This window comes from Macaca nemestrina, chromosome 17 (genome assembly GCF_043159975.1).
Source record: "Macaca nemestrina isolate mMacNem1 chromosome 17, mMacNem.hap1, whole genome shotgun sequence".
In the NCBI taxonomy this organism is placed as follows: domain Eukaryota; kingdom Metazoa; phylum Chordata; class Mammalia; order Primates; family Cercopithecidae; genus Macaca; species Macaca nemestrina.
The window spans coordinates 33,975,056-33,998,224 of record NC_092141.1 but is presented as its reverse complement, the minus strand read 5'-3'; the positions used below and the strand labels follow the sequence as shown (position 1 = coordinate 33,998,224).

Genomic DNA, 23,169 nt, shown 5'->3' with positions numbered 1-23,169 from the left:
TTTTTATTCATCCTGGCCTGAGAACTCTGTCGTTCCCTCTCTTTCTAGAAACTGAAGAAATCGCTCTTCATGCTGAAAGAGCTCACTAACAAATTCAGGTAAAACCTTTTCCCTCGTTCTACTCCTCCTAGCCCTGCCCTGTGGACCCAAAGTCTGGGTTCAGGAGATGGAACTGGGTGTGCACAGGGGGTCGTCTCAGAGCTGACCAGGCACAGAGGGACCCTGGGTCTAAGGTCTGTACTCACAGTATGTCAAGGGTCAAACCACAGAAACCAAGTCCCTCTCACAGGTCTGTAGGCCAAGCATGGGGTGGTCATGGGAGTTGGTGACAAGGCTCTGGGGTCAGGGGGACCCGAAGGGGATCCAGCTCCATGCTCCAGCTAGAGGGGAAGAGTCTGGGGCTGGCCCTCCAGGCTGTTGGTGCTGGGTGCTGGGTGCCAGGTGCTGCTTGCATGGGGCATGAGTCTCTGTGTGTGTTCTCGGGCAGGTATGCCGTGTTTGGCCTTGGCTCCAGCATGTACCCTCGGTTCTGCGCCTTTGCTCATGACATCGATCAGAAGCTGTCCCACCTGGGGGCCTCTCAGCTCACCCCTATGGGAGAAGGGGACGAACTCAGTGGGCAGGAGGACGCCTTCCGCAGCTGGGCCGTGCAAACCTTCAAGGTCGGTTCCCAGCCAGAGCTGCTCCACAGCAGGGACATGACAGGGAGCATTCATGCCTAGGACATCTGTGCTGAACATCCCAGGTGCCATGACCTCTGCCCGTGGTCCTGTAGATGTGTTCCCAGACATGGGCCAGGGCCACTGACCTGAGGGCGCAGGTCACTGCTGCTCTCCCTCAGCCCCCCAGAAGAGCTCCACCTGGTGCACACCACTCTGGGGAAGCAGGTGGCACAGGTACCCCCTGCCCTTAGGGAGCTTCTAGTTTAAGGGCTTTCCCCCACTGACTACCTAGGTCACCTCTTAACTTCTGTGTCTGTTTCAGTCTCACAGCCATAGAGAGCCTGGGCACAGGCACCACACAGTGGGCCCTCGGCAGATGCTGACCCCTTATCTCTCCACCACCACTTTGGATCCACTCAGTGTCTCCGTAGCTATTTATTGCGGTGGTTGGCCCTAGTCACTTAGGGAACTCGTCAGTCATGCAGAGTGTCACTCACTGGTGGTGCTTAGGATTATCAGCGTGCGTCGGGGCAGGCTTGGTTCCAAAGCCCGGGCCTCCTCCATGTGGTTCCACAGCAGGAACATGGGGACAATCAGACCTCTCCCAGTGTGGGCATGAGGATACAAGATCATGTCAATATTGGCATTCATAATGGCTGGGCACAGTGGCACATGCCTGTAATTCAAGCACTTTAGGAGGCTGAGGTGGGCAGATCGCTTGAGCCCAGGAGCTCAGAACTAGCCTGGGTAACATGTGAAACCTGCCTCTACTGAAAATACAGAAAATTGACTGGGCTTGCTTGTGCATAATTGGTGTCAGCTACTCGGAAGGCTGAGGTGGGAGGATTGCTTGAGCCCAGAGAGGTTGGGGCTTCAGTGAGCTATGATGGCACCACTGTACTCCAGCCTGGGTGACACAGTGAGACCCTGTCTCAAAACAAAAACAAAGCAATATTTATTATAGTAGCAATAGCTACTATGTGCCAAGCCCAGGCACCTCTTTGAGTCCTTGCTGTCACCCTATCAGGTAAGTGTGCTTAGAACTCACATGAAGCCCACGGCTCAGTGTTTGGTCCATGGTAAGGGCCTAAAAAGTGGTAGCCCCGGTGGTGCGGATGCTGCTGCTGCTGACCGTTAACCCCAGTCTGCTCCACCTTCTTCCAGGCAGCCTGTGAGACGTTTGATGTCCGAGGCAAACAGCACATTCAGATCCCCAAGCTCTACACCTCCAGTGTGACCTGGGACCCACACCACTACAGGCTCGTGCAGGACTCACAGCCTTTGGACCTCAGCAAAGGTACCTGCTTCTCAGCAGCACACGGGGCTTGTTTGTGTTGGGGTCTGAGCCCTGAGCCCACTGTCAAGGAGACCCCCGGGTCTCCTTCTGAACAGAGACAGCTGGCCTGGGCGCCTCCCTGTCACTGCATGCAAGAGCCTGTTAGGGTGCAAGACTCAAGGCGCTGAGGGAGGCTGTTTCAGGAGGGAGCCCCAGGAGGGTGGTGGAGAGAGAAGGGGACAGCATCTGCCGAGGGCCTACTGTGTGCCGGGCACTGTGCGGGGCTCCTGGCCCACATGGGCTAAGTGAGCCTGGACACTCCTCCTGGGAGAAAGGCACAGAAGGAGAAATTGCAGTTCAGGGAGGTGAAGCACGTTGCTAGCCTGTGGCCATGTTGGGGTCTGAGCCCCTGCCTTCCAGCCGCAAAGGCAGCCAAGGGTCGTGAAGAAGGCGTCGCAGAGGCGATTCCAGGCTGTAGTGGTGAACTCTCCGCTCTGCACCCCGGGGTGCTGTGCCCTGTGCCCTGACTAAGATAGTCCTGCAGGTTTCTACGTTTCAGATATCCCCAATGTCAGCGATGCTCTCCTGTGGGTCCCAAGCCATGGAGATGTCCTGGGACTTTTCGTTTTTAGGTTCCTAAATTGAATTTCCCAAGCAATACCTAGAAGCTGCCCTGTATCAGATCAAGGATTTTTTTTGCGGGGGGGCGTTGGGGGACGGAGTCTCAGTCTGTCGTCCAGGCTGGAGTTCAGTGGCGCGATTCCCACTTATTGCAACCTCCGCCTCCCGGGTTCAAGTGATTCTCATGCCTCAGCCTCCCTAGTAGCTGGGACTACAGGAACTACCACCATGCCTGGTTTCAGTATGTTGGCCAGTCTGGTCTCAGACTCCTGACCTCCAGTAATCCACCCACCTCGGACTCCAAAAGTGCTGGGATTGCAGACATGAGCCACCATGCCCGGCCTGGACCAAGGATCTTTATTTGTGGAATAAAAGGAAGAAAAAGAAAACCCTCAACGGCCACCTCAGCAGCATGCCCCAAGTGTAGTGTCCAGGTGTCACTGACTCAGACACCTGGGGGCTTCCCCTACCTATGCTCAAGAGCCACTTTGCCATTTCACTGTCTCTGTGTCCTTCGCAGCCCTCAGCAACGTGCACGCCAAGAACGTGTTCACCATGAGGCTCAAATCTCGGCAGAATCTACAGAGTCTGACATCCAGGTAAGGGAAAGTGCAGGGCTTCTCGGGTGATGCTCTGTCAATTTGATTCTAAGGAATGAAAGGCCAGAAGAAATCAGTCTTTGAAGGGAGAGGGGAGGAGCATCTGCTGGCATTAGCAGCCGCACTGTCAGTAGGACCGGCCCACCTGGTAACCCGCGGCCACCTGTGCTTTTACATCTACTCTTGGTTAACCACGGGTCACATTTCCAGGTTGGACACTAAGCATCTGTCCACTTCCTCTCCTTCCTCATTGAACTCTTTCACTAAAAGGAGAGTGCAAGAGAGACTTAAACTGTTTGACTCATTCTGAAGAACTTTCAGGAAAAGTGTTGGCAGGGAAGGAAATTTCCCAGCTCTGGGAAACGAGCCTTGTGGATTATCTGCAGGTTTCATTGATCTGTGCGGTCCTCCCCACGTGCATTAGGAAAACTGGCCTTGGTTCTAATAAGAACAGGGTTTGTCCTGGCAACAAGGAAAGGTTTCTTCTGATGTCCACGTGTCTCCAAGGGGGATGCTTTCTCCAGGCAGAGGCTGTGGCCAAGCCCTTGGGGGACTCAGAGGGCTGCTGGGAAGGGGTGGGCTCCCTCCTCCCCAAAGGGAAGCTCCCGGGGCCCTCTCGAGCACCCCTGCCTGTGGGAATCCCTCATCCCAAGCTCAGGGTGGTGGCCCAGGCTTGTGGAACCAGCCAGGAAAATGAAAGGAGGGCACATTTCCTGGGGAAACTGGCCCGCCCATCAGGAGCCCTGGAGGAAATCCTCCAACGTCACCTGAGGCTTCATTTTCCTTCCCCAGCCGTGCCACCATCCTGGTGGAACTCTCCTGTGAGGACGGCCAAGGCCTGAACTACTTGCCGGGGGAGCACCTCGGGGTTTGTCCAGGCAACCAGCCCGCCCTGGTCCAAGGCATCCTGGAGCGAGTGGTGGACGGCCCCGCACCCCACCAGACAGTGCGCCTGGAGGCCCTGGACGAGAGCGGTGAGCCCCAGGCCAGAGAGCCAGTGCTGCCTGGCATCCTCCGGCCACCCCACCTGGCTGAGGGGCTGGGCCTGGGCCTGCCGGTGACAGCCATCCCTGCCCTTCCTGCTGAGAGGGTGGGCCGCCAAAGCTCATGTGAAAGCAGTTATGAAAACAGTCCTAGCCCATAAGGCATCGCGCCCTGGCCTTAGTTTCCCCAGTGATAACAACATCCCCGCAATGCAGTGGCCAAAGTGAGAAAGTGGGATAAGCCGGGCACGGTGGCTCACGCCTGTAATCCCAGCACTTTGGGAGGCCGTGGCCGGTGGATCACTTGAGGTCAGGAGTCTGAGACAAGCCTGGCCAACATGATGAAACCCTGTCTCTACTAAAAGTACAAAAGTAATTAACCAGAAATGGTGCTTCATGCCTGTAATCCCAGTCACTCGGGAGGCTGAGGCACAAGAATTGCTTGAAGCCAGGAGGTGGAGGTTGCAGCGATCAGAGATCTTGCCACTGTACTCCAGCCTGGGTGACAGAGACTCCATCTCAAAAAAATAAAAAAGAAAGTGGGACCAGAGAGGCAGAGCCTGGTGGTGCTCCCCACTGTCCAGGAGAAAGTGAGAGAACCTGAGACATGGGGACAACGAGACAGACGTCCTTGTGACTGTAGGGTGATGGATGTGGTTCATTATGCCTCTGTTCCAGAGGAGATAATGTCATGCTCATATTTTTACCTAATATTTAGAAAGCATCTGTGTGCCAGGTACAGCACGAGCTATTATGTGCACAGTTTGATTCAGTGCTCATGCCAACCCAGCAAGATAGGTTTTGGTATCAGATCTGTTTCACACGGAGGGAACCCAAGGCCCAGAGGCTTCAGTCACCTAGGAAGTGGGGAGCCAGGGTTTGAACCCGTGTCTGCTGGCCCCAGAGTCTGTGCTGTGACTGCCCTGCATGCTGCCCCCCGGGACTTCCCTTTGGGCTCATCTTCTGCTCACCCAGCACCTCTTGGTACAGCACCCAGGGGACTGCAGTCATGGGCTTTTCTCTGAGTGAACAACTGGCCTGTGAGGTATCCATTAGTCTTTGGTGGATTTACTCATTGTGAGTCTGTAGATCGCCAGTGGGTGTCTTGCTAAAGTTCAGGTCTGGGCCAGGGAAGGACATGGTTAGTTCATCAGGACCACGCCAACTTAGTGCCCCTTGGGGGGATGGTGTTCAGCCTTCCCTGGCAATCCTTTCTCTATGCGCCACCTCCTTCCTGTCTTTTGCTCTTGGAACCAAGATTTCAGAGCCTCCTTTCCCCTGCAGCTGGAGAACAGGGGGTGTCTGCCTGGGGGCCTCGCTACCTTCTGAGAATCCCGAATGGGGCCTCTTTTCCATCCTGACACCTTCCTTCCCCGTCCAGGCAGCTACTGGGTCACTGACAAGAGGCTGCCCCCCTGCTCGCTCAGCCAGGCCCTCACCTACTTCCTGGATATCACCACCCCCCCAACCCAGCTGCTGCTCCAAAAGCTGGCCCAGGTGGCCACAGAAGCGACTGAGAGACAGAGGCTGGAGGCCCTGTGCCAGGTGAAGATCAGGGCTGGTGGGCAGTGGGGGTATGTGGGGGGTCCCAGCATGTGGGGAGCCAAAGCCCAGAGCTGGTCTTTAACTTCCAAGAGGGATCCACCCAGTTTCCCAAAGTGAGACCTGTCAAAGGCTGGTGGGAAGCCAGGCATCATCCGCTGGCCCATGTCTGGGACACAGTTGTGTTGAGTGAACTGAGTTTTTCCAAGTGTCTGCAGGATGCAGCCAGAGTGCACTGCCTTGAATATTAGCTAGAAAGGGGAGCCATCGTTATCTGTCTTTGCTTTCCCCAAAACTGGAATAAAGTTGTCATTTAAGATGTATTGGGGGATGGATGGTGTGGATGAATGGATAAATGGGCATTATGGACAGAGTGACAGACGGACAGCTGAATTAATAAGTTAATGAGAGAATGTATTAACTCACCTGCAACTGTCTGGTTCCAAGTCTGCAAACGGCACTGGTTGTCATTATTATCATCATCATTATAGCTAATTATCTCGATTCCAACTACCCCCACCACCATTATTTTGTGGCTGCAATGTACTAGCTTGGTACATGTTTTCTGGTTTAATTCCCATAACATCCCCACCAGGTAGGCAATGCTATCCTTGTTTCACAAAAGGTAAGTAATTGGGATGAGATTCCATAGTCAGGACACCCAGTCAAGATTTGAACCCAGGTCTGATTGGTTCCAAAGCCTTGCCCCAAATAAATTACAATAAAGATTTGACCCCTGCCCATGAGTTGCTGAGAGTGGAGGTAACACAAGTTAGATAAATGTACTGGACTGAGTTCCTCCAGGACAGGAACTATTTCTTCTCAAGCTTGGTAGTCTCAGCACCCTGGACAGTGCCTGGCACATGGACTTGTTTGTTGAGTGAGTGAATGAATACTGGGTTGTGTCAGCCTTTTCCCCAAAATGGGGCAGGCGCCCCGAGTCACTCACATCACCCTTGGCTTTCAGCCCTCAGAGTACAGCAAGTGGAAGTTCACCAACAGCCCCACGTTCCTGGAGATGCTGGAGGAGTTCCCATCCCTGCGGGTGTCTGCCGGCTTCCTGCTCTCCCAGCTCCCCATTCTGAAGCCCAGGTTCTACTCCATCAGCTCCTCCCGGGATCACACGCCCACGGAGATCCACCTGACTGTGGCCGTGGTCACGTACCACACCCAAGGTGAGCCCAGGGCTCTGGAGCAGGCCCTCTCCACTCCTTATTGGGCATCTGTTCATCAACTCGGATTCAGCTCCCTCATCAGTTCAAGGAGGGAGGGAACACCCACAGCCTAGAGTTGTTAACAGTATTAGGAGGCGTGTGGGAGAGATCTCTAGGAACCAGGCACTAAACCAAGCCTTCTGTGTGTATATGATCAGTTACCATGTGGGGTAGGCACTGTGTGCATTTTACAGGTGGCACAGAAAGTCACACTGTTAGTAAGTGGAGAGCTGAGATTCGGACCTGGGTAGTCCAACTGCTGAGTCCAAGTCCTCCACCACTCCACTGTCCCACTACTCTGGCAACAATTTAATGAGATCAGACGTGGAGAGCACCCAACCCTTGGTGAGAATCCAGTGGTTCTTAGTCTTCCTGATTGTGCATCCTGAATGCAGGGGAGTCTGCATTGATTGTTCATTTGCTCACTGAGCTCATTTAGTGATGGTTTATTTCACACCTCCCCATGCCTGGCACTGGGGTGGGTGGGGAAATACAGCAGACATCAGCCCTGCCCTCAGGGAGCATCTAGAGGCAGCAGTGGAGAGATAGGCATAGAAATAATTACATGATTTTCATTGTGCAGAAGCCAAGAAGGAAAGGTCAGGGTCACTGAGGGAAGTGAAGGGTTGGTGATGCTGCCATTGACGGGGAGGCCAACATCTCATCCAGGTGGTCTCGGCTCCACCACCGGCCTCTGCCCCCTGCCCTGCCCTCTGTAACTGAGAGTTGCCTGGGTTGGCAAAGCTGGGAGCTGTCCACACTTCCGAGCCCTCTGTCCTCTAGGAAGCAAAAACACAGTTTATAAAACCTTGGCAGAGACTCTGCCCTGCTAGAGAACACCCACCCAGACCAGGAGAGGAGAGGCCGACATGTACTTTGAGAGCAATATTCAATCCCGAGGAAAACCAGGGGGACCTCTGCAGTTGGTGGGAGGCCTCCTTCAAGTGCTGGGCCACTGTAAGGGGAACAGAACCCAGAGAGACCTCCTGGGTTTCTACAAGCCCAGGAGGGGCCACTGAGGAGGAAAGCGAGGCGCCAGAGCAGGCTGAAATGCGCAGAGCTCATCCACCACCCAGGGTTGCTGCCAGCAAGGGCCACGCTCATGAGCGCACACAGCAGTGGCCACCCCGAGGGGTCACTTCATGCTGCTGTCAGTGGAGCTCAGAGGTGAGCTGGGGGTGTTCCTGGAGAAAGTCTTTGGAAGGAGCACTGGAGTAGGAGTCAGGGAACCTGAGCTGTCCACCTGATTCCGCCACGACCTGAGTGACCTTGTCCAAGTCACTTTTCCTCTCCGGGACTCGGTTTCCGCATTGGCAGAAGGAGCAGCTTGCAGCCTCTCTAAGTCCCTTTCAACCTTCCTCAGCTCTGCGCTCTCAGAGGGTGGCGCTCAGAACCAGGAGGACAAACAGCTGCTCATTGAGTCCTGAGAGTGCCTGAGTGGGGGCGTCCAAGGAGGCCGTGGTGTGGGCGGAGCAGCTGGTACAGTTTGCGCATGGGCAGTGGGGACGTTGGTCACTTTGTGTTATCGTTGCAGATGGCCAGGGTCCCCTGCACCACGGCGTCTGCAGCACATGGCTCAACAGCCTGAAGCCCCAAGACCCAGTGCCCTGCTTCATACGAAAGTAAGCACCGCTTCCGCTCTGTCCCCTGTGGGACCACTGACCCCTGGGGGTTCCGGGAGGAAAGGGAGGGATCTGGGGTTTAGGTGCTGCTCGGAGCCCCCACTGGGGTCACACTGGTGTGGCTGTCTCTAGCAGGGACAGTGGTGACAGGTGGGTTTCAGAGTCCAGTAAGCTTGGCCCTTTTTCAGAAGGACCTGGGGGAGGTGCTGGTGGCTGGACAGAGGTGAAGCAGCCTGCAGGATGTGGGAAATCAAATAGCAGCTGCTTGTCCTCTCCAACCCCTCACGACCGCCCCCCACAGGCCCAGCTCCCCAGGCACCCAGTGTGTGTGTGGGCCTGGGGTGTCTGAGGGCTGGCCCGTCTTCTCCTGTCCTCTTCAGCGCCAGCGGCTTCCACCTCCCCGAGGACCCCTCCCATCCTTGCATCCTGGTCGGGCCTGGCACAGGCATCGCCCCCTTCCGCAGTTTCTGGCAGCAGCGGCTCCATGACTCCCAGCACAAGGGTAAGGCTGGAGGCTTCCCAGGTGGGAGGGGCACCAGCGGGCAGCGCCTGCCTAGAAGCAGAACTGCAGCCCCACAAACGGCTCCCGGACCTTTCTGGAGGGAAGGCCTCCCAAATTTGCCTCCCTGTGTGGGACTCTGTGGGTTAGAATGTCTCCCACATCGTAGCCGGGGCTCCCCCTCCTGGGAGTGGAGGTAACTGAAAAGTCCCTGCTTTTGACCTCCGATGGGCCGAGGGAATTTTGCATCCGCACTTTCAGTTCAGTGACTATGGATGAGTGATCTGAATGTCTTGGGCCTCAGTTTCCTCATCTGTAAAGTGGGGATAATGCTGTTAAATAGCTAGTGGGAGTGAAATGAGAATTCCAGTTGGACTTGGCGCCGTGTCGCCCTCTGGTGGCCGACATGGTAACAACAGCCCGGGACTCCTGCAGGAGTGCGGGGAGGCCGCATGACCTTGGTGTTTGGGTGCCGCCGCCCAGATGAGGACCACATCTACCAGGAGGAGATGCTGGAGATGGCCCAGAAGGGGGTGCTGCATGCGGTGCACACAGCCTATTCTCGCCTGCCTGGCAAGCCCAAGGTAAATGCAGCCTCGAAGCAGGTGAAGCATTATACACACAGGCTCCAGGGTGAGCCCTGGGTCCCCACAGGCCCCTCGCCTCCCTGAGCCTTCAGCTCCTGAGCTCTGAAGTGCGGGTAGTTCACAACCATCAGGGCGATGCTGTGAAGGGTGTTACGCCCTCTCATATAGAAGAAGTGACAGGCCTGGAGAGGTTCGGGACTAACCTAGGTCACACGCGGGTTAAGCCCACAGCTCAGCCTGCTGAAGGTCCCCAGCAGGTCCCCTGGGACACGCAACTGCCCAGGGAGAGGTGGTGCAGGCTGGCTACGCTCAAGCCCAGCAAGGCTGGAGGGCGGCCAACGCTTCCATCACAGCCCTCAGAGGGTCTTTGCTGCCCCCAGGCTGCGTTGCCCCCTGAGCCTGGGGTGTCAGAATAGACTCTCGGCCTTCACACACTTGTCCCACCAGGGCACCTTTTGGGTCCAGTGCTCTGTGCCCAGTGCTGGGGCCAGTGTGCATCCTGTGTGGAGCCGGAGCAGAGAGTGTCCGACTGACTCCTGGACCGTCTAGCTGGGGAGCCCAGGATCCCCATCCTGCAGGGACCTGATGGACAGTCTGCATTGAGAGGCTCCTTTTTCTGGGGTGTAGGCAGAGCCCTGGGCGGGGGGACTGCCTTTATTGATGCCTCTTTGAAGCATGGCAAATCCAGAGACAGTCTGGGAGCCCCACTGGATGGTTAGCCCCTCGAGGGCAGGACTGTGTCCAGCATTTATCTCTCTACTCCCAGCCCAGCCCCCGGGGCATCTGTGCTCCTCCTCATCCTGAGCCTGGCCCCGTGCAAGGTCCTGGCTGGGAGGGGACTCACTCCACAGCCCTTAGTGCCCTCTCCCCGCCTCCCTGAGGCCAGCAGGCCTGTCTGCAAGCCTTGTCCCCAGCAGCTGGGGACTGGACCCACCACTTCCTCTGGTTTCAGGTCTATGTTCAGGACATCCTGCGGCAGCAGCTGGCCAGCGAGGTGCTCCGTGTGCTCCACGAGGAGCCGGGCCACCTCTATGTTTGCGGGGATGTGCGCATGGCCTGGGATGTGGCCCACACCCTGAAGCAGCTGGTGGCTGCCAAGCTGAACTTGAGTGAGGAGCAGATCGAGGACTATTTCTTTCAGCTCAAGGTATAGTAATGGGTGTGTGGGCTGAGGGTGTTGGCCAAGGCACAGGCCACTGGAGCCAGGACCAGGGGTGGCAGGTAGACCCAGGGGAGTCAGGCCCAGAAAAGTTCTGGATCCCAAGAGAATCTTAGCAGTGGCTGAGATCTGAGCTGGGTGGGCTGTCAGAAGGCCCCGCTGCACATCCCGGACTGGTCGCAGCTTTGGGAAGTCGGGTGAATGGGTTCCATTTTGCCATTTGTGGAATGGGGGCAGGAGAGTCTCCTTGGCCTCTCTCCAAGCCCCCTTTCAGAAAGTATCTGTGTGGCCAAAGCAAGGCTGTGAACACAGGGGAGAGCAAGGCTGCCCCCGTCAGCCTCGTGTGAACCTCACACTTCTTATTCACACCCAGGCTGGCGTCTGCTCACCCTCATCCCCGCGGCAGCAAGGGCTTGCATTTCACTGATGAAGATAATAGTGATATTTATCAAGGGTTTCCACAGGCCAAGTGCTTGCCAAGGATTCTCATGTGACATTTCATTCAGTCCTGCCAAGGATTTTACAAGGGAGGCACCCTGTTTTACAGAGGGAAGGGGGCCTATGGGGTCCACAGCAGTGAATATGAAAGCCTAGAGTTCAGTCTGCCTCCCTCTGATTCCAAACCCTGTGACTGTCCCTTCCATACTCTCCCTAAGACACATTCATATGTTCAACTGAACATTTATTGAGCATCTACTATGTGCTAGGGATAGACCAGTAAATGAATCAGGCAAAAATTCCTTACATTCTACTAGGGCTGACAAACCCAAAAGAAAGAGGTGTAATGCTTCAGAGAAAAACAGCAGGAAACAGCCCAGGAAACGCTGGGGAGTGTAATTGTAAATAGGCGGCCAGGGAAGGCAGAGCTGGAAGGCGGCGTCTGAGAATAAACCCGAGATAGCGAGGAGGAGCCCCGTGGACACTGAAGGAAACACTCGGGGCTGTTCTGGAGGGGGCAGTAGGTACAAAGGCCGGGGGTGGGAGTTGAGCTGGCGTGTTGGAAGGACAGTGAGGAGATAACAGGCATTTCCCCAAATGGGTTGAATGGGTCAGTAGATATTTGGCATCAAAAAGTTCCAAGGTCGAATAGCCTGGGACAGGCTTAGTTAAGCCAAGGCAAGCACGTTGCTTTACTACAAGGCTTCTGGGGGGCTTCAACCTGCTGCTGTGCGTTGGGACCCTTCAAGGCTGGGAGCGAAGCAAGGACGTAGCGTTTCCCAAACATATTTATCTCAGAGCTCACACTTCCTGGAGCGTCTTGGGTGGGAGGTGAGCGCTGGGCAGGGAATGGGAATGCCAAGTAAAGCTTTGGAGATGGTTAGAGGGCTGGCTCCAGAGCAAGTGCTGAGCGGGGTTAGGCTCTAAACCAGATTCCAGCACAATCTAAGTATGACAGTTGGGAAGACAGATGGCTCATGAAGGTCCACGTGAGAGGGAAGCAGGGCAGCCCCGGGGGCTCATCCCAGCCTGGACTTGACACGTTGGTCTCTGTTTCCACCTAAAAGAGCCAGAAGCGCTATCATGAAGATATCTTTGGTGCTGTATTTCCCTACGAGGCGAAGAAGGACGGGGCGGCAGCGCAGCCCAGGAGCCTGGAGATGTCAGCCCTCTGACGGCCCAACAGGAGGGGTTAAAGCTGCTGACACAGAACTTAACCGTGGAGCCAGCTCTGAGGTCACAGGGCCTGGGGAGATGGAGAAAAGTGATATCCCCCAGCCTCAAGTCTTATTTCCTCACTTCGTTCCCCATCAAGCCCTTTACTTGACCTCCTACCAAGTAGCACCCTGGATTGATCGGAGCCTCCTCTCTCAAGCTGGGGCCTCCCTGGTCCCTTGGAGACGAAATCTTCAATGCCAGGCCTGGCAAGTGGGTGAAAGATGGAACCCGTTGCTGAGTGCACCACTTCATGTGACCACCAGGAGGTGCTGTTGCGCCACTGTGTATAACTGCCTTGTGTACAGTTATTTATGCCTCGGTATTTAAAAAACTAACACCCCAGTCTGCTCCCTATGGCCACTTGGGCCTTCCCTGTATGATTCCTTGATGGAGATATTTATATGAATTGCATTTTATTTTAATGTGTGTGGGTGTTTTGTAGGGAAAGCTCCCCTCAGAGTGGGGAGCTGGTGGGTGTCACAGCCTGGACAGATCCTCCACAGAGGAACACCCCAGGCAGGCCATGGCTCCTCTGAAATGGCTGCCAGGTGTGACAGCAGCAGATGGAGCTTGTGCTGGTCTATGGGGCCTGAGGAAATGGATTCTTGCTGGGCCAAGCAGGATGTGTTGGCATCAGCTGGATGCGGAGCTGGGCTTCCAGTGGCTGGCCGAACCCCACACATGGGCACAGAGCCACTTTTCCCACGCAAGCCCTAACCCCTAATGCCAGGGAGACCCACAATGGAACACACACCTAAAAGGTGCTTCGGGTTGGCTTCTCCTGACACCCCTTCCCCAAGCCACCTCCTCCCACTGGGACACCAGGTCTGAGGAGCCCAGTTCTGGCCCTGCTGTGACCCTCACAGGCTCTGCCCCAGCCCCTCTCCCATCTCAGAAGCATGGGGCTGTTTCCTGGGGTCCCCCATTGCAACCTTCCTGTGTCCAAGACTCCTGCCCAAAAGGCTAGAGCCCCAGCCTGCTTTCTCCAACACCCTCTTGGGATTTGCGAGGGACCCTCTGGGAGGAGGTGTGAGGTCAGGACCCCCTGCCCAAAAGGAGTCCATGCTCTCCCATCCCACTCCTCTCAGCAGCACCCCCGCCCAATTCCACAGGCTCCAAAATGTCTCCAAATGAGTTAAGGAAGCCACGGTCAACCCACATGAATGTGCCAACAAGCATTTTCATTTCTCTATTTCAAAGACACTGGGAAAGGAGCCAGTCCCCTGAAGACAGCACTCTGGTCAGTTGGTGGAGGCCAGTGGGATGCCATCAGACTAGCTTTCCTGGAGGGGGTGAAGGGTTGGTACAGAGTGCAAGGTGACAGTGAGGTTAAAGGTCAGAGGGGAGGGGCTGAGGAGGTCACCTCCCACCAGGAGTGGACAGCTGGTGGCTTGGGACTGGGGTGCAGCTGCGTGGGGGATGGGAGGGGAATGAGCGTGGGGCTTCGTCTTCGCTGCCCACTCCTCCTCTCTCCCCAGCTGTGCCCCTCTTGTTAGACCCCCAAGAGCTGTTGATCTGGGTGTTGTGGACCACAGCGTTCTCATCAAAACAGGGATTCAGGTGGAAGGCGCTGTGGCTCCCAGAGCACAGGTTGATGTGGAACCTGGGGTGGGCGGCCCATCTGGACCTTTGTCCACTGAGTTCTGGGCCCCATTTCCTCCCTGTCATCCACAGCCTGCCTGAAGCCAAGGGAATGACTGGAATGACCTTGAAGGGCTCTCTCTTCCCAGAGGTCACTGGAGCCCTTGGCTTACCTCTGAGCACTGGGCAGGACAGTGCCCGACAGGATGACGGACTTGGATGGGTACAGCCCTCCCAGAATGGTGGTGACAAAAGGCATCAGCTTTCAGAAGGAGAGGCATGGGTCAGCCAGTGGCAGCCAGGGCAGCCCACCATGCAAAAGGGGAAGACTGTACCAGTTCCCATGAATCTGGGCTGTCAGCTGAGAGGAAGCCCGTGATATCTTTACTTCGTTCCATAAAAGCCAAAGGAAAACTTTCCAGTGCTCCTCAAATTAATGGGCTTAGATTAGTGTCACGAAAGGAACTTTGGGCCGGGCGCGGTGGCTCATGCCTGTAATCCCAGCACTCTGGGAGGCCGAGGTGGGCAGATCACGAAGTCAGGAGATTGAGACCATCCTGGCTAACACAGTGAAACCCCGTCTCTACTGAAAAATACAAAAAATTAGCTGGGCGTGGTGGCGGGCGCCTGGCAGTCCCAGCTGCTTGGGAGGCTGAGGCAGGAGAATGGCGTGAACCCGGGAGGCGGAGCTTGCAGTGAGCTGAGATCGCACCTCTGCACACCAGCCTGGGCGACAGAGCGAGACTCCGTCTTAAAAAAAAAAAAAAAAAAGAAAGGAACTTTGGCCAAACACAACAAGACTCGTGGTGTGAAAAGGGAGGGCTATGCAATGTGCTCACATTGACATGACAGTTTTAAGGTTGAAAGCTCCTCTCTACAGTCTTCTAATTCACTGGGATGCTTTGAAGCCCTTCAGCTTACCAAAGGACCGCTTTTCATTTTTCAAGGCCAGTGGATACCCCCACAGTGGCTCTTCACCCCCAGCCTGCCCACCACAAACAGAACCTCCACCCTCCCTGAGAAACCACTTACATAGGTGGGGTGGGGGTACATCACAGGTGGGAGGGCGGGAGTCTGTTGAAAAGAAACCAGGAAATTCAATGGGAGAGCACATGTGTGCACGAGCACTCACCCACGCGCACCCACGCATTCCAGAGGGGCCTCCACTGTGAGGCTGATCTCGTGAGGCTTTGGCCCTTGGACTCTCCCGTCCACCTCCCTTTTCATGTTAGCCTTCCTGGAACTTCCTGCCGTGTTCCCGGACCCCACCACGGTCACCTGCCCCTCAACCCCTCCATAGGCAGCCCCACTAACGCTAAACTCCCGGCCTGATTTGCACCATCAGGAGAACAGCTTAAGCCTGTGATCAGTAGTGACATCCCGGGGACGCAGGATGCAGGGCCGGGAACCTCACATCCGGGTGCTGGGGCCACTGTACTCCCCACTTGGTGACAGGTGGACCAGTTTCCCTCCCGGTCTCTAGGGAACCTGCCTCTTCCACCACTGGATAAATCCTGCTTCTTCCAGAATCTCTGCTGTCCCAAGAACAGCTTTAGCCACATGTCACCTGTGCCAAGGACTCAGCCCCAGATGTCCCCATCCTCCTTGCTAAACCGCTTTCTTCCTGACTCTGGGGCTCTAGGGAGTTTAGTTCTTGGTGAAGGAGGACACTGTGCAGCTGTGAACTGGCCAGAACTTGTAGACTTACAGAGAACATCTGTCCAGGGGCGCTCTGCACCGTGTGGATGACTGTCTGGGTCTGGAGGAAAGAAACCAGGTCTCACCCAGGCTCTCCCATGTGAAGACCACCAGCTCCCACCAGAGGGCGCCACACGGCAGGCACCTCCAGGGGGCGTAATCAGCCCAATGGCCCCACAGACCCCACAGAGGGTGGGTCCAGCTGTTTCTTCTCTCAAGGGGATGAGGGAGGGCAAAGGTTAGAACCCTGGAGAAGACAGATGGGGACGCTGGTGGCTCTGGCCCATCTTTCCTCTCAGGGAAACCTCTCTCAGCCTAGCCTCCCTTTGCAGGTGGGAGAAGGGAATGTGGAACACGGTCTTCCGTGGCTGCCCACAGGCTGGCAACTCAGGTTGTTTCATCACGGCCAGCCAACCACATCCAACCCCCCACCTCGCCAGGCCGGGCAGACGGTCAAGGGCCTGGCCTCTGCCCTCCCCACTCCCAATGGGAGAGGCCCAATGCCTGGCCCCGCCTCCTCCATGAGCCCAGAAGAGCCAAAATGAAGAGGATCCAAAAAGAAAGCAAGAGACTTACAATGGGAGCCGGGTTGGCGGGCCGCACGCCGGGAGGCTGGAGGGGTGAGGAGAGTCAGAACGGTGGTTATGGCGGGCACCACAGAACGGGAAGAGACGATCGCAGAACTCCAGGGAGGCTCTTGTGCTCAGAAATGCTTCCCCAGGGCCGGGCGCGGTGGCTCACACCTGTAATCCCAGCACTTTGGGAGGCCGAGGTGGGCAGATCACGAGGTCAGGAGATGGAGACCATCCTGGCTAACACGGTGAAACTCTGTCTCTACTAAAAATACAAAAAAAAAAAAAAAAAAAAAATATTAGCCGAGTGTGGTGGTGAACACCTGTAGTTCCAGATACTCAGGATGCTGAGTTAGGAGAATGGCATGAACCCAGGAGGCACAGCTTGCAATGAGCCAAGATTGCGCCACTGCACTCCAGCCTGGGCCACAGAGCAAGACTTCGTCTCAAAAAAAAAAAAAAAAGAAAAAAGAAAAGAGAAATGCCTCCCCAGAAACACCCACCTCCCTCTTGCTCCCAAGCAAGCCTTCCTGAACCCGTGGTACCCAGATTTTTACCTCCAGGTGCACAGGGCTTTGGGGTTGGGAGGTAAGGTATCCCCATTTGTTCCTCTCAAGAGAGAGAAGACTGGATTTGATAGAGACTGCACTGCTTTCTGTAGCTCCCACAGCCAAGAGCGTTACTTCCAGTGCCATATCTCACCCGTAAGGTGAGAAGGGGTATTTGTTGAAGGCCTGCTGTGGGTCGATTCCTGGGCTTCAGTGCTTTCCAGTGAGGGAAGCAGCCTCAGCTCCTGTGTTCCTGGTGAGGCAGTGAGGCTCAGAAAGATTAAGCAACTTGCCCAAGCTCGCCCAGGTGGAAGGGACCAAATCCAAAACGGCAGCCAGTTCTGTCTGACTGTATCCAGCACACTTTCTATCCTCCCCAGCGCCAGGACCAGGGCCAAAGTTGGGCTGCCCTGCAAAAGTTCCCCGGGGCTCAACCAGTCCTGAAGTCAGCGTGGCAGGAGGCAGGTGCCCTGTCTGTACCGTGATGGGCCATAGGAAGACTGTAGACAAAGCGCCCCTCCTCCCAGTCCCCACTGCTTGAGTGGCCAGAGGAAGGGCTGCTCGCCTCCTTGTCCTGGATCCTGCCCCACCCAGTAGACTGTTCTTGCCCTGGCTGGTATCCCATTCTTCCTGGCTGTGCGAACCACATTCCACATTCATTCATTCACTGAGCCCCTACTGAGTGCCAGGCACTTCGCTCATCTCAGGGAGCTCCCTTGAATGCCAAAAGGGTAACAGCAGCTCCCATCCAGCTGCCAGTGCCCTGTGGGAATGTGCGCCCAGCATACCCTCATCTTCCTGTTTTTCGTGTGGTATTGGTATCTCCTGACCTTCTTTAGTTTTATTTATTTTATTTTGTTATTCAAACAAGAATTTTTTAGAGGTGGGGTCTTGCTGTGTTGCCCAGGCAGAACTAATTCCTGGGCTCAAGCGATTCTCCTGCCTCACCTCTTGGGTAGCCAGGATTGCAGACCTCCACCACCGTACCCGGCTCTCCTGACCTTTCAGATGTTGGCAACACATTCAAAGTCTTTAAAACACAGAGGTCAAACAGACCCTGGTGTGGGCCCAGGGGTCCATTGTGTGACCTCTGATATCTGTCTCCTCACTGAACCACACAACCACCCACGGAGGGCAGGCAATGACCATGCTCATTCTACAGATGAGGAAGCCGAGGCTGAGAGAGGCAAAGTCCCTTGTCTAAGATCCCACAGAGGATGAATGGCAGAGCTGGGAATCTGAACTGGATTCAGTTTGGTTCCTGAGCCTGGGCTCTTTCTAGAACAACATGGCCTCCTAACCAGGATGGAAATTGAGGGATGAAGAGAAAGGGGCAGCCGAGGAGCCTGAGAGACCAAGGCAGATGTTCTGGACAGAGACAGTGACACAGAGGAGGGGCAGAGTGACAGAGGAGAAGGGGCGGGCAGGCACTGGGACAGGGAAGCAGAGGTTGTCCCCAGAGTCACCTGGGTAGGAGACTGGCTTGGGTCCACCCAGCAGGGCCTAGGCACAGCTACGCTGGGCCCTGCATCCCAGCCCCGGGGACCGGTACAGGTGGACAGTCTGACCTGGAAGCTGATGTAGGACAGCTGCACAGCGCCATTGACGGAGATGGTGTCCACACGGTGGAAGGGCACGCGGTGGAAGTACTGCACGAAGAGGCTCCCGTTCACCATCACCTGCCACAGGAGAGCACGTGTTCCGGGACAGGCGCCCCAGGCCGGGATGGGGACCCCCCCTGCGCTCCTGGACCCTCCTTCTAGAAAATGAAGACCTGAGTCTGGGCCTCACTGTGGGGCCAGTTACAGGAACGTGTGTGACCCGAAGGGCATCAACCCGAGTCTCTACTGGGCTCCAGTGGTTGGGTTTTCGTTCTTCTGGTCATTTACTGCAGTAGGTTTGTCTTTCTAGTCTTAGCTCACCTGGGGCTTCATTTATTTATTATTTATTTACCTTCAACTTTTTTTTTTTTTTTTTTTTTTTTTTTTTTTTTTTGAGATCGAGTATCAGTCTGTCTCCCAGGCTGGAGCACAGTGGTTCAAGCCATTCTTGTGCCTCAGCCTCCCAAGTAGCTGGGATTACAGGTGCCCACCACCACACCCAGGTAATTTTTGTATTTTTAGTAGAGACAGGGTTTCACCATGTTGGCCAGGCTGGTCTTGAACTCCTGACCTGAAGAGATCTGCCCTCCTCAGCCTCCCAAAGTGCTGGGATTATAGGCATGATCCACTGTGCTCATCCCCTTCAACTTTTATTTTAAGTTCCAGGGTATGAGTACAGGATGTGCAGGTTTGTTAACTAAGTAAACGAGTGCCATGTGGTTTGCTGCACAGATCAACTCATCAGCTTGGTATCAAGCCCAACATCCATTAGCTAATCTTCCTGATGCTCTCCCTCCTCCACAAGGGCCCAGGGTGTGTTGTCTCCCACCTTGTGTACATGTGCTCTTATCATTCAGTTCCTACTTATAAGAGAACATGTGGTGTTTGCTTTTCTGCTCCTGCGTTAGTTTGTTGAGGAAAAAGGCTTCTAGCTCCATACATGTTCCTGCAAACGACATGATCTTGTTTGTTTTTATGGCTGCAGGGGTATTATTTAAATATGCATAAAATGCTCACGGGGAACAGAGGAGAGGTGACCTCGGGTTGCATACTGAGTGGATGGGAACATCCTTATCTCAGATAAGCATACTCAGACTGACTTACCCACCGGCTTCTCAAGCCCAGAGACCTACACTACTTGCAAAGGTAATTTGCAATGTGCTTACAAAACTATACCCTTAATAGACCCTGGATAAAGGCTGGAACAATGTCGCTGAAAAGTAAATGTTACCAGGGACCTGGAGAGGAGGAATGGTGACAGCAGAGGAATGGAATGAGCTTGGAATTCAAAGACACACAACACCAAACAGCAACGTGATGAATCCTCTAGTTCTTATTTTCAGAGTAAAAGAAGCAGCAGGCACACCTGTAGATTCAGGTGAAGGTGCAGAAGGAGACTATGCAGCCATGGGTAACACCTTACAAGGAAATGGTCGTGTTATCTGTATAGTGGTGTCACTCTGGCTGAATGTCAATTGAAGTGATTACTTAAAAGCCATTCACCTGATAGGGCTGGGGGGTCCCAGGGCTGAGAGGTGGGGAGAGGATTCCTGCTCACCTTGAAATCTGAGCTCTGCACCAGGAAGCAGAGGTCAAAGGGCATTCCCTGCTGGGAGAGAATGTGCATCTTCCTATCCTCAGGCTCCCAGCTTCCTTTCTGCCTTGTGTTGCACACCACTTACCCTCCCTCTTCAAATGGAGGGTTGAAGTGGAAGGCAAGGTCGTTTCCACTGAAGCCGGTCTGAAAGTCCACAGCAAACCTAGGCCCAGGGAAAGCAAATAGTTCTCTGTGGCATGGTTTATTGCCAGTGATAGGCATAGGAGGGCCTCGGCGCCTCTGCCCTGCATTTGTCTGGGATCGTGCATAGAACCTGCCTGGCAGAGACTGGTTGGTTGGCATCCTTTTTTTTCTCTAACTTGGATCTAATGTGTTTTTGTGCAATTATTGCATTTTGCCTTTACAGTATGATTTTCTAAAAATAAGTAGAAAATGGTTAAGGAAAAGTGCTGGCATGAGCAAACAAGAAGCATAGGTCTTGGAAAGTGATTACCAATTGGTACCAAAGATGGAAGTTGCTAAGCACACCTAGAAGACAGAGCCTTCCGTGCCAGTGGACACTTGTTGGAGGCCAGCACATGCCTGACTAAGTGGGAAAGAAGAGAACAACTGTAGAGAGCATGTGAAATTGGGGCTGGGCACAGTGGCTCATGCCTGTAATCCCAGCACTTTGGGAGGCCAAGCTGGGTGGATCACTTAACCCCAGGAGTTCGAGACCAGCCTGGGCAACACAGCGAGATCTCATCTCTACTTAAAAAGAAAAATTAATTAGCTGGGCATCATAGTGCACTCTTGTAGTCCCAGCTGCTCTGGAGGCTGAGATGGGAGGATCACTCGAGTCCTGGAATTCGAGGCTGCAGTGAGCTATGATCGTACCACTGCACTCCAGACTGGGTGAAAGAAAAAGTCTCTGTCTCAAAAGAAAAAAAATCAATTAATTAAATGAATAAATGAAGACGATTACATCTGAAATATCTCTGTATGTATTTTTCCCTTGGAGTCCTTCAGCTTCATCCCTGTAGTCCTTTGGAAATTCCTGCCCCAAGGAAGGGAGAGGCAGAAAGCTCCTGAGAGGAGAGCGCCCTCTGAGGTAGGATCTGTCTCTGTTCCACAGGATGGGAGTGGGAAGCCCTCCTGGTGCTGGCAGGTGGGGGAGGCGGAGGGAGAGGGAGAGAGGAAGGGGCGGAAGATCAGAGGCTTGGTCCTGATTCCCCTGGTTGGAGGGTTCAGGGGGATCAGGGGCCTCCCTGCCCTTGGCATCTCCTGGGGGAGGTCACTAAGAATCTAGGTGGCCGAGCTGAGGTTGAGCAGGGATCTGTGAGGCCCAGAAGGAGAGGTCCTCTGGGACTGAGGCAGAGGGGCTTCTGTGAGAGAGCAATGAGTCCAAGAGGCTCTTCTGTGGGCCCCACAGACTTCAGCAGGCAGCCACCCGTGGTCTCCCACCAAGACAAGAGAGAGCTGCACACCTCTGTGCCACCCAGTCGGGGCACCCCGGCAGGGGTCAGCCAGATCCTTTTGAGAGTCTAGAGCCTTCCCAGTCCCTGAGAAGTCATGTGAGCTCCTCTCTGTTCCCAGACAGCCCACCTTGGGAGGGAGGAGGGGGTGGGAAAGAGCCCTAATACGATGTTAGTATTTTGAATTGATTTTGTAGTTTCCAGAAAAGGCCTTGAAACCAAAAGAGACCAAATTACTTTTGATGGCGATTTTCAATATTTTCACATCAGCAGAAGGAGAGCTTCAGAGTGGATGAGAGCAGTGATGGGAAATGGAGGAAGTTTGATTTTTGTAACTCTTAGTTACAGTGTGCAAGGTTCAACCCAGAACATAATCCTCCAACTCTGACCATCCCACTCCCTCCTTAGACCGCCAGCTCCCAGGGCCCCATTCATCCCGGAGTCCAGGTTAATGGCGCCCCTGGCTGCAGGCTGTGCCTGCGGAGTGGTGCCCGGCAGCATGGGTTAGGGACGCATTGGGCCTCCCCTGAGCCAGGCACGTGAGCTTGGATGTTGTTGTCTGAACTAACCCAGGCTCACAGGCCCAGTGGTTTACTAAGGGACGAGGCTGGAGTGAAACGTTTCCATCCATTACACACACACACACCTGCTTCCACTGGAGCTGAGAACAGTCCCATTGACAGTGATCTGAAGTCCGTCCTGGAGACCCCCTTGGACAGTCGCAGAAAAGGGGACGGCCTGCAGGGAAAAGGTGTGGGACCATCAGTCAGGTGGCCGGCCTCCTGTTTGCTCCCCTCCAGCGCTAGTCAGTGGCCGGCCTGGGTGTGACAGCGCCATGCAAGGGGATGGGGTGCGGCTATGACCAGTATATACGGAGTCTCAGCCCCAGGGGTCTTAGGGTCCTGTGTGGAGGCAGACACAAATCCAATTAGTTACTCAGACAGTCTAAGCTTGTGATAAGGAGAAGCCTGGCCCTGACAGGATACGACAGGGAGCTGAGCTTGTGTGAGAGTCTGAGAGGTGGTGGAGGCTGCATCAGGAACGCACCAGGCTGAAGGCCTTCCTTCCAGGCAGGGAAGAGGCAGGCAGACGCCCCGGGCTGGTAAGGAACTAGGTAGTAATGGGGGCTGCTGGACCTCATGCCAAGCTCCCAGCAAAGCGCCCAGGGCCCTGGCTGGAGACTCAGGAGGCTCAAGGGGCCAAAGAGACCCATCAGGGGTCTGGAGGGTAAATCTTTGACTCACCCGAGAGGCACAAGAAGAAACCATGTCCCTCTCCCCACCACCACCATATAACGATGGCCACCGTGACCTTTGCCCTCCTGGCCACCTTCAGCAGAGCCTCTTCCCAGATGCTCTCTGCAGCCATGGGGCAGCCGCCTCCTCTACTTCTGCCCCCGGGCTCCCCATTCCTTCCCTCAGGCCCTCAGCAGCCCCAAGCCCTAGTGTAGTTTCCTCACCCATCCCAGGCCCCACGGGCTACCACTTTGTCAAATTCTGTCTTCCGGGGCTCTTTAAAGGAGCGATGGGCCATGGTGAGGATGCATCGCTTCAGAGTCAGGCCAACTCCAGGTCTGAATCCTAGCTCTGCTGCTCATGACCTGAGTGGCCTTGGGAAGCCTACTTCACCTCTCTTTGCCTCAGTTTTCTCATCTGTAAAATGGGAAGGTGTTTCTCCTACTGCATGTGACTGATGATTTCATGAGAAAAGGCCTGTGATGGAAGAGACTGGCACATA

The 23,169-nt window shown here is 54.9% G+C and overlaps 1 protein-coding gene and 1 pseudogene across 2 annotated transcripts in view; one reads left to right on the top strand and one right to left on the bottom strand.

Annotated features, from left to right (window-relative positions):
• LOC105476942 (nitric oxide synthase 2) overlaps positions 1 to 12,843 on the top strand; it is a 43,654-nt gene extending 30,811 nt beyond the window's left edge. Inside the window, exons 16-27 of one of the 2 annotated variants that reach the window (XM_071082567.1) lie at positions 49 to 98; positions 488 to 662; positions 1,827 to 1,959; positions 3,080 to 3,158; positions 3,951 to 4,132; positions 5,523 to 5,686; positions 6,651 to 6,858; positions 8,432 to 8,519; positions 8,900 to 9,021; positions 9,454 to 9,602; positions 10,558 to 10,752; positions 12,270 to 12,843. In XM_071082567.1, coding sequence (XP_070938668.1) covers positions 49 to 98; positions 488 to 662; positions 1,827 to 1,959; positions 3,080 to 3,158; positions 3,951 to 4,132; positions 5,523 to 5,686; positions 6,651 to 6,858; positions 8,432 to 8,519; positions 8,900 to 9,021; positions 9,454 to 9,602; positions 10,558 to 10,752; positions 12,270 to 12,377 — 1,653 coding nt within the window. In that variant the 3' untranslated portion in view covers positions 12,378 to 12,843. The remainder of the gene's footprint in view (positions 1 to 48; positions 99 to 487; positions 663 to 1,826; positions 1,960 to 3,079; positions 3,159 to 3,950; positions 4,133 to 5,522; positions 5,687 to 6,650; positions 6,859 to 8,431; positions 8,520 to 8,899; positions 9,022 to 9,453; positions 9,603 to 10,557; positions 10,753 to 12,269) is intronic. The other variant, XM_071082568.1, reaches the window with a different exon arrangement.
• A 936-nt stretch (positions 12,844 to 13,779) lies between these two features.
• On the bottom strand, positions 13,780 to 22,965 carry LOC112425804 (galectin-9-like; annotated as a pseudogene).
• Between the last annotated feature and the right edge of the window lie 204 nt (positions 22,966 to 23,169).